This window comes from Citrus sinensis, chromosome 6 (genome assembly GCF_022201045.2).
Source record: "Citrus sinensis cultivar Valencia sweet orange chromosome 6, DVS_A1.0, whole genome shotgun sequence".
NCBI lineage: Eukaryota > Viridiplantae > Streptophyta > Magnoliopsida > Sapindales > Rutaceae > Citrus > Citrus sinensis.
Genome location: NC_068561.1, coordinates 4292777 through 4304156, shown reverse-complemented (window position 1 = coordinate 4304156; position 11380 = coordinate 4292777). Strand labels below are relative to the sequence as shown.

At 31.0% G+C, this 11380-nt stretch overlaps 1 protein-coding gene across 1 annotated transcript; it reads left to right on the top strand.

The window, feature by feature from the left end:
* Positions 1-1325: 1325 nt before the first annotated feature.
* Positions 1326-11380, top strand: LOC102618341 (auxin efflux carrier component 5-like). The gene is made up of 5 exons (XM_006480345.1): positions 1326-1936; positions 2048-2133; positions 2217-2374; positions 11073-11149; positions 11308-11380. Exons 1-5 carry the CDS (start codon positions 1326-1328, stop codon positions 11378-11380), a joined length of 1005 nt encoding a protein of 334 aa, XP_006480408.1.

Sequence of the window (11380 nt, the reverse complement as noted above, 5' to 3'; positions counted from 1 at the left end):
AAATCACTATTATTAAGTGCAAAACATCGATATTAAAGGAAGTAAACAATGCAAAACTAGTGCATAAATTGCACTTTAACACAACTTAAGTTCTAATTCTATGCATTCATGGTTTGTAAAATTATTTAAAACTGAGACAACACATATCAACAGCAAGGATCTTGGAAACAAATATTTTCGAAGGATTTTCTAATTAAATTCAGTAACAATTATTTGTTATATGCAATATGATTTCTTTCATTTTGGATAGCTTTAGTCAAGGCATAAACTTTAAGATATACTTAAATGACTGGCGTGTAAAATTTTAGGAAAAATTAGATTAAGATAGGATCTAAAAACCAGCCACCATCAGCAACACCATAACTGAGAGATGGAAGAAAAATTCTCTCTCTAAAGAAGAAGAAGAAGAAAATTAGAGAATGAGATATGGTGGGGCCAAGTATAGTTTTGGAAAACCAAAAGCATGGTGGTTTTAACAAGAAAAGCCCTCAAGTTATTAACAAAGCCACTATGATTATTAACAAGACTTCATTTTCTTCTTCTTCTTCATCATCAGACGCTGCAAATTCTCACTCAACTTTCCCAGTTCCCACTTTTCTTCAGCATTGCTTTCTTTGCAAACAAACCGTTTTGCCTGGCAAATATTCATGGACGAAGAAGAGAACTTAAAGAAAGAGAACTGTTCGTTTGCTGCTATGAAGCCCAGAAGCACTTCAGCTGCTGCTTCTACTTCTGCTTCTCGCCACCGTAAAGGAACCAGAAACGGAGCTGATGGCTTCGTCTACTGATGTTAAAAGGAAAAAAAAATTGTATCCCAGTTTTACCCTTAGCCTAATTTTGTAATGACAATCTTGTACGCTGTCGTTTTGCTTCTGGATTTGCAGCCAAGAAGCCATTTTTAACTTCCTTCTTTCTAAGCCCCACGTATCTATGGGGACTATGGGATCCCCTGGTTTGATTTGCTGTCAGTGTGTGGGTTTTTTTTGGCTCAAGGGCATTTCCGGTGTTTAAATTATATTAAATGAATATTAAACGTGATTAATTAAAAAAAAAAAGATAGGATCTAGATCCTTCGGATAGGCCTTATCTTATTCAAATACAAATTCTGATGCAACTAAACTAGTCTAATGCGCGTGGTCACTTTTTCAACAAGTAATTAAGAAATAAATCGATTGAATTCACAACAAAGGTGGGTCACACAAACGCGACCTATATATTCTTCATTTTATGTAAATGCATTCAGTACCATCATCGTTAGTTTATCACCAAAAGAAAAACACTTCACATTAACATAATTACTCCAATAGAAATAGTCCCAAAAAAAGATGATTGGTTGGGAAGATGTTTACAAAGTGGTAGAGGCAATGGTGCCGCTCTATTTTGCTCTAATGTTAGGTTATGGCTCAGTAAAATGGTGGAAGATCATTGCTCCAGAAGAATGTGCTGCCGTAAATCGATTTGTTTGCTATTTTACCCTTCCTCTATTTACCATTGAATTCACAACTCAAGTTGATCCTTTCAACCTGAATTATCGACTCATCGGAGCTGACGCTATATCCAAGTTGATCATCGTTTTCGTGTTAGCATTTTGGGCAATGTGCAGTAAAAATGAAAGTTGTTATTCTTGGTGTATCACAAATTTCTCTCTGTGTACTTTAACAAATTCTCTTGTTGTAGGAGTTCCTCTATTGAAACCCATGTACGGCCAAATGGCTGTTGATCTTGTGGTTCAATCATCTGTACTTCAATCCATTCTTTGGTTGACAATTTTTTTGTTCGTTTTGGAATATCGAAGGTCTGCTAGGATAGATTTAGAGGAAGGTCATGGAAGGCCTTCATTTTGGCATTTGATGAAAATTGTGTGGCTGAAAATGGCCAAAAACCCTAATTCATATGCATGTATTCTTGGTCTAGCTTGGGCTTTTGTGGCACACAGGTACGCAATTTTTTTTTCTTTTATTTTTTATTTTTTATTTTATTTAAATTATGCATGCATGATTATGATTACTTAAAAGTAATTAACATGATTTAATAACTATTAATGCAGATGGCATTTGAAAATGCCAGGCATCATAGAGGGATCTATATTGATTATGTCAAGAGCTGGAACTGGCACTGCCATGTTTAGCATGGGTGACTTTATATTTAATTCCAATTAATAAAGAAAAAAAGGAATCGTAAATAATAATTACTGAATTTTTTTTTCAATTATGCAGGGATCTTCATGGCTTTACAGGAGAAATTGATTGCGTGTGGCCCTAAGCTGACTGTTTTCGGAATGGTTTTAAAGTTCATAGCCGGACCAGCAGCAATGGCGATTGGTTCTATTGCTGCGGGTTTGCGTGGTGATGTTTTACGTGTTTCAATCATTCAGGTAACAATCCTTTACAGTATTATTTTGTTAAAAATGTATACTTCATGCCCCAATTTCGCAAATTTGGTTACAGAAAATGTCTTTCAATAGATTAGTTTTCTCAACTGAAGACTGATTTGATCTCTTAGCTGGTAGTTAAAAAAAAAAAGAATAAAATAAAAACGTAAATATTGATGTTACAAAATTAGATATACTCAAATCATAAGATGATCCCTTATCTTATGAGAAAATCTTGATCCAAAATTCAAGCTACATCTAACTTCTACTTTTATCTCAGTCTCTTCATCTACAATCTCTAAAAGAATCATCTCCCTCTTTTGAATTCTCTCAACAATAAAATTGGTTTTTTAATTGAACTACCTCCAAAACTGAATCCTTGCGATGATATGATAAAATTTTGGGTAAGGTTATTTGAACCCAACTAAAATACTCAATAAATCATTTACTCTAATAAAATGTGGTGGGGCTATTTAAACCCATTAAAATACTCTTCAGCAAATATAGGTAGGGTTATTTGAACTTACTAAATTACTCACAAACCGTACGTTTGAAAATATTTTTTTTATTATTAAAAGACCCCAAAGAAAATTATAACTTTTTATATTAAAACTTGTATAATGATAAATCTAACTTTTTGATATATTAATTCCTAGGAGTTAAAAAATTGCTCGTTTGAAAAAGTCGGATCAAAATTATTTATTTGGATATAAAATATTGAACAAAATATGAATCTATAGTTTATTACAGCCGAACATTTTGAATATTAGTTTTTCAAAGGTGTTCAAAATTTGTTCGGCCAAAAAAAAAACTCAATATTTATGTGTATGAACACAATTAACCAAACTAACATTAACAAAATGCAAAATGAGCCTTGAGTAAAGTTAAAAAATAAAAGAATGTAAAAAATTATGACAAATACTTCGTAAAGATTTCTCAAGTAATGTTGATGCGATTGAAAGATTTGAGATTAAAATGGAAAATTGTACTCAAAATTGATTTAGGTATTTAAAAAATAATTGAGAGGAATAAATTGGGAAACCTTAATAGAATTGAATACATACACAAATCATAATATCATTAAACTGCATGCACTTTTTCATTAAAAAATAAATTTAATCGAACATTAATATTTTGTACAGATTTTTTTCAAACATATGTTCAGTAATTTATTTTCATTTTGTGAATTTTTGCTGCATAATAAATAATTGACAGTTTTATTTATGTTTGGTGTAAACTATCTGAACAATATTTTAATTTTTAGTTTAATAAATCTAAATATTTAAGGGTATATTAGGTAGTAGATTATTGAGTAAAAAACCTAAACTTCCAAAATTTAATAGTAAGTATTTAGTCACTGGGTTTAGTAGGTAGTTTAATGGGTTTGGTAGGTTTAAATAACCATGTCCATACCGATTTTCATTTGAAATTTTGTAATACTAAATTATCCTTATATAAATTTAATCTTATCTTCATCATCAAATTTTGTTAAAATTTTTATCAAAATAAGTTTTTCACTTTGACGAAAGATAACACAAACAAATTGAATTTTGTCCACTACTTTCTTTAGAAAAATAAGACCAAATGATTATCCAGACCATGCACGGCTAAAGACTATAAGGATACCAAGGAAAGGATTCCCACCGTGTATCCATAGCTAAAACACTATACCTAAATCTTTTATAGTGCATTTACTTGCCGAAATCATAATCCAGAATGAAAATGATTTATGGATTACTTCAGAAATAGAGGTGAGAATGTAAGGCATGTAGGACTCACATATTTTTTAAATTAAGAAATGAGAATTTGATTCCTATGAGGGGTAGGGAATCAAGTTCTCATTCTTTGAACTCCCCATTTTACTCCTACCTAAATTTTATGATTTCACTTTTATTCTCAAGTAAAATATTATTATTATTATTGTTGTTGTTGTTTTAAATTGTTGTAGTTAGTAATAATATTTAATGATAATAAAATTAACAATAATAAAATAATAATTTTTAAGCAACTCTCAACCAAGTTTATGGGTATAAAATAATAGTAGAAAATATTTTATGAATCTTCTAGAACACCAATATGGTAGAAAAGAATAGTATATAATAGGGTACATTTTAAATAAAGTGGGGTGTTTAAAAGAAAATAAGAATTGTCTAAATTTCATTGTTGAGTGTCATGAAAATGGGGTGTAATGAGTACCTTTTTTATGGGTTTAAATAGTCTCACCAATTAATACCCACTACTACTTAAATTTATCAAATTAAAATATCTTAAATACTCTTGTTACATCATTATTTTTTAAACGGAATTAACTATTTGGTGGTAAAATAATAATAATTAAAATATCAGGTGATAAAATATTGTTTTTAGAAAACTTAAGTGCTACATATTACTTTACCGTATAAATCTATATTCTAGCCTAATGACTATCTTTAATGTATAATTCTAAATTCTAGCATGATTTTATTTCCTAATTTCCTTTTTTATACGTTGATTTTATAACTTTCAACTAACTTATTCATTGAATCGGCTTATTGTGTTTTTGGTCATCTCTAAGGATTGATTAAAAAGTTACTTTTCTAGATCCTCATTATTTCTAATGTTATGAAAAATTCTAATTTAATAGTGTTAGACCAAAATATGAAAGGTCCAAACCCATGAAAAATATAGGCCCAATGAAATTATTTAATATAAAATAACTCAAGCATATTCTTTATAAGAACGGCCAAGATACTAACAATTCTAACTAAAGTGTCTAAATGCAAGACACGACAAAAAAACCAAAAGCGTGATTCAACAAAGAACGATCTATGTCCATTCTCGACAAAGAACGACCTAGGTCCATTCCTCGCAAAGAACGACCTAGGTCCATTCCTCGCAAAGAACGACCTAGGTCCATTCCTCGCAACGAACGACCTAGGTCCATTCCTCACAAAAAACGACATAGGCACTTAGAAAATATTTCTAAGTAAAACGCTCAAATGGTGAGTCTTCGAAAAAGTGCCAAAGACATGATTCAACAAAGAATGATCTATGTCCATTCTTGACAAAGAACGACCTAGGTCCATTCCTCGCAAAGAACGACCTAGGTCCATTCCTCGCAACGAACGACCTAGGTCCATTCCTCACAAAAAACGACATAGGCACTTAGAAAATATTTCTAAGTAAAACGCTCAAATGGCGAGTCTTCGAAAAAGTGCCAAAGACATGATTTAACAAAGAATGACCTAGGTCTATTCTTCACAAAGAACGACCTAGGTCCATTCCTCACAAATAACGACCTAGGTCAATTCCTCGCAAAGAACGACCTAGGTCCATTCATCGCAAAGAACGACCTAGGTCCATTCCTCGTAAAGAACGACCTAGGTCCATTCCTCGCAAAGAACGACCTAGACACTTAGAAAATATTTCTTAATACGCCTAAAGGGCAAGGCTTTGGCAAAATGTCAAAAGCATGATTTAACAAAGAACGACCTAGGTCCATTCCTCCTAAAGAACGACCTAGGTCCATTCCTCCTAAAGAACGACATAGGTCCATTCCTCCTAAAGAACGACCTAGGTCCATTCATCACAAAAAATGACCTAGATATTTCAAAAATATTTCTAAATAAGAGCACACGAGCTACTTGAAATGGGCCTACGAGCAAATACGGAATGGGCTTATGGGCAAATACAGATTCTACGGAATGCGCCTCCGGGCAAATACACATTCTACGGAATGCGCCTACGGGCAAATACACATTATACGGAATGAGCTTACGAGCAAATACACATTCTACGGAATGCGCCTTCGGGCAAATACACATTCTACGGAATGCGCCTACGGGCAAATACACATTCTACGGAATGTGCCTACGGGCAAATATACATTCTACGAAATGCGCATATGGCAAATATATGCATTTTACGGAATGCGCCTACGGGAATAATGCACTTACAGGCAAAATGTTGCAAAATCAATCTTCTTTGTAAGGAACCAATATAAGTGCCGAATTTAAGTTAAAGTCCATTAAAGGTTAACAGCCCAAAAACATGACAAATGTCCAAAGATTACTTGTCATGAACAAGCTTGACACATAATGACATGTGTCTTTATGCATGAGTTTTGCAAACACTTGTCACTAAGATAATGCCACGTGTCATGATGGCACCTCAACCTCATAGATCAAATTGCCTATATAAAGACCAAGACTCCCCATTTGAAGGTAAGAGAAAAAGGGTAAGGAAATGTTGTCCTTCTCTCTCTAAATTCTCTCTTTACAATCAAATTTAAAAGGCTGACTTAAGCGTAGGAGTGTTATTGCCGGCAACCCCGGCACCCTTTGATAATTGTTTCTTTTTGCAGAACAATTAACGACAAGGAGACATGTAATTTGAGACACTTACCTCAAGGAAAAAATAAGCCACAGAACTCGATTTAGAAGAAAGCCCGAAACACAAATCAATCGTTGTACATTGAGCAAAAATTTTGCATCAACAAATAGTTTGGACTTCTTATACAGTAAAACCTATATAAATTAATGTTCAATAAATGAATAATCTTGATTAAATAATAAAATTTTCAGGTCCCAACTTAGGGCAATCTTGCTAAATGTATAAGATAAATTTTTGTTTTGAATCCTTTAGAACCCTATGAAAATATAAGTTAATAATTAGTCAACTACAAAAATTATTCATAATAAATAACAAATAAATTCATAATATTTTGGAGTTTTTTTCCCTGACAACTTCAATTTTCTCATTTTAACTCTTCAAAATATGCATCTAATGATATGAGACTAAAAATAAAACTATAATAGATGTATTTATAGAGTTTATGTTCCATATGCTTTAAGTAATTGAAACACTTTAACTTCTAAGATATTAAATTTGAAAAGTACATACATTAATTTTATGTCTATGTACAATGTACTTACATTAATTTTTTTATTTGATGTACATGTTCATAACACTTATTAGTATTTTTCACATATACATGATAGTTTTGCAATTTATACATGAATCTTGGTCAAAGGAATAGTATACATAACAAGATGACACGAGCAATTAAAATATAAAATTATTCTTAAATTAATAAATTATTCATTTATAGATTGATAAATAACTTCTTTAAGATAAAATTCCTAACAATATTATTCCATAGAAGTTTTATTGTAATTTTATTTTATGATCTGAAGCGAAATAGTGAAGTAAATGATCATTTTATTTCTCGTTTGTTCAACTCTATCCCAGTGAAATATAAATTAGAATTCACTGCAAATAGATCAATATTATTCATTTGTTACCAGCAATATTTTTTCTATAATTGATGATGGTGATTGAATCCGCTACTGAAAACTTTTGTTTAGTGGTGGTCTTGTATTGGATACATGGATTTGATCCGATTGTTGAGGGATTTGATATAACTCCCACCACCTTGTTCTAGTACCACCACTACTCTTTCTTTTTACTTGTGCTTGAGTGCTCCAGCCCAATGTCAACTCGATTCCCACTTTCTTTTAGCATTCTGGTAATAGAATTGCATAAGGATATTTTTATTTTGTCTTGACCAGATCAGGTGAAAAGCTAATAAAAAAATTCTGAAAATCCATAAGCACATATATAGTTTGGAGTTTAATTTTATTTTTTGTAACTGAGAATTTCGATCTCCATGCATGGAAGGTGAGTGCTTGGGAAGAACTATTGAATTATTACATATACTCCATAAAGTAAACATATATAACAGCGCAACTGAGGAAAAAATAATAATAATATAAAAGAGATCACTATTGTTGTTGAGAAAGAAGAAAAATGACGTAGGAAGTATATAGGATAGAATAAATTAGGAATTTTAGATTTTGAGACAATTTAGTATTTAATATTTTATTTTTTCTTGAGTTTAAAAAATGTACGCTTGAACAACTTGTAATATCACTTCTGCACTATGTCAAAGACCAAATTTTTTTTAATAAAATTTTAATTTTGAAATTTAGTAAAAACTATAAAGTTTTATTTTGAAGCCAATTTGACTCTAAAGCTAAATAGAAACAAGAACTCTAAAAAAGAAACATTACGAGTTTGCAAAATCCTTTAGCCTTAGCCTCTCTTTATTCATCAAAGTCATTTTTAGAAGGAACTCATTTCATGTTAATCCTAATATTGATCTGCGACTAATATTCTTATTTGGCTCTTCACCATGGATATAGACTTTAAAAAAAAAATAGCCAGTTGAAAGATCAATTTGCTTTCATAGTTTTCATACACTCATATATAGTGATATAAAATTCAGCCTCATTTAATTTTTCTTTTTATGGTAGTGTACAAACGTGACTTTAATTAGACATTTTCTAGTATAATTAAATAATTAATAATTAAGGTTAAATTTATGGATTTCATGTGGTGGGATTCTCATCCCACTACAACTCTTTAGCTTTTTTCAAAGGATGTAATTGCTAATTTTCCTTTTGCTTTGATTTAAACTTCTCAAGCATTTTTGTTTTTTCTTGTATTCGAGAGCATTGCTTCTAATTGTAATAGCTCTGCAATTTTGAATGATGCTATTTAAAGAGAAAAGATAAAAAGAAGGAAGCCAAAATTAACTACAAAACTATATGACTGAAGAGGAAAATGATAAAATAATCAATTAACACTATGAGGTCCTATGATCTAAAAGTTCATCCTGTCTTCCTTTTGTTTTCCTTTAATTTCGTTATCATTTTCCTGCAATTTTTAATGGACCGATCACTATGTTTCCCTAAACTCGACTACGTGTTAATTATTATTTTCAATTAATAATTCCTCTTGTTCCATTGAGTTAGTCAAAAAATGAAAATAAAAATTAAGATTAAAAAGGTAAATATAAAAGGCAGGGATTTTTAGAAGATTTTTAGAAGGGGTATCAACAGCTTAACTCTTGAAATAAGATACTTGTATCTTTTGTGCATACATTTGCCTATGGATATGGAATGGTAAGCGATATTTGGACTGCACAAATAAGTGGAATCCCATGTTTACAAATTTTTTCTCCACTGCGCTAGAAATAGGGGAGATATAGTTAGGTTTTTGCATTAAGAAATGATATCCCCAGCATTAAATCTCAGATTAAAGTAGATTTTTATTTCTTTTTTAGAATTAATTTTTTTAAAATTCATTTTTAACCTGAATGGGGTCTAGGTGAAACTGCACAAATAAGTGGAATTCCATGTTTGCAAATTTTTTTCTCCAGTGCGCTAGAAAAAGGGGAGAGTTAGTTAGGTTTTTCCATTAAGAAATGATATAACCAGCATTAAATCCCAGATTAAAGTAGATTTTTATTTCCTTTTTAGCATTAATTTTTTTAAAAATTCATTTTTAGCCTGAATAGTGTCTAGGTGAATTTTAATGATGATATAAGTATCATCATCACTCTATTTGTTTAATAGTCTGCAATAAGTTAGTCTGCACTACATAAAGTAGTCTATGCTATGTCTGGCTCATAAAATTCATACACGGCACGCAGCCCATTTACCGTCATATTGAGTACCATTAAAATTCTCATCATTAGCTTTAGAATCTCTTGTATACTCTCCATAAATCTACAGACTATAGTTAAAGTTTTGGGATCCATAAACTTTAACTGTTGGTTAATGGGGAATAAAGCTCTATTCTCGGTCATATATTTATACCCTGTGGAAGCGATGATAAGGATTTTAATGATGGTGAACTTAATTAAAGGTAACAGACACCGGATTGGATGGCCGATGGCACATGGCGGTGATTAGCATGTTTTATTTTTAGCAATAAGCTAAAATTATAATAGTTTACTAATAAATAACAGTATAAAATATTAAACTATGTAATACAGTTCATAAACATAACAAAATATGGCCACTAGAGTTAAACTTCAATACACCTTAATATGATACATTATAAGCTAGTTAAGTCCATTCAATTCAATTTCATAGCCGAATACAGCCCGCAGTGCAATAACTTCTCCTGTCCAAGCGCGCAATATATAATAATGGTAAAGATAAGAAATTGTTCTATTGTTGAAAATCTAATTTTTATCATTCATGGCATTTTATTTCGTATTATTTTCGTCAATTTTTAAAAGAAAATGCATCACTAGTAGGTCATATATATATATATATATGTATGTATGTATGTATGTATGTATGTATGTATGTATGTATGTATATGCTCAGGTGCGGGTATCCTCATTTTCTTTTTCAATGCAAATGCACTCTAAAGCTCTATGGTTTAATAGGCTTATTTTTAAATAAACTATAAAGCCGTGTGGTTTAACAATATTAGAAAATAACTTTTTTAAACTGTACAGCTTAGAAACGCTCTCATGAAAAAAAGTAAAGGTGCCCATACTGGAGAAGAACTATGTGTGTGTATATAAGTAGCTGTAACACATATTCATATCAACTAAAAGTTTGTGGTTGAGGAAAGAATCATTCAAATTCAATTCTCAATGATCTCCCAATCTCGAAATTATAATTATAAAATCATCAAGTTTTTATGTTGTTATGAAAATATCTAGTTTTCTTTTATATCTTTGATATGATGTATTGCCCATATAACGGCATATTCCTTGAGTGGAATACAAATTTTATCTTCATGCTTTAACTGTGGGGACTGAGGAGTTAACTTTGTTTTAATGCTTAAGGTTTATGCTTTAAGACGTATGCAAGTGACATTCAGACAATTTTATTTCTTGTGCTTTTACATATATTTGCAGGCAGCTCTGCCAGAAGCCATTACTTCCTTCATATTTGCTAAAGAATATGGACTGCATGCCGATGTTCTTAGCACTGCGTACGTAAATTTTTTGTCACACTTTTCACTAAAGTTTCTTTAATATAATTCAAAATTTTGTATAAAAAATAAAATAGAAGTAAGAAGGCTACCAATTTCAATGTGATAGAATACTTTAAATAAAATTAATTAGTGTATTTTCTTTTTCTATTTTTCAGGGTTATCTTCGGAACGATTGTATCCCTTCCTCTGCTGATTGCCTATTATGCAATTCTGGATATTGTACATTGA

Coding starts and splice junctions, on each gene's coding strand:
- LOC102618341 (XM_006480345.1), top strand. CDS start 1,326: ATGATTGGTTGGGAAGATGTTTACAAAGTGGTAGAGGCAATGGTGCCG. Junction 1,937..2,047: donor TGGGCTTTTGTGGCACACAG/GTACGCAATTTT, acceptor CTATTAATGCAG/ATGGCATTTGAAAATGCCAG. Junction 11,150..11,307: donor GCCGATGTTCTTAGCACTGC/GTACGTAAATTT, acceptor TCTATTTTTCAG/GGTTATCTTCGGAACGATTG.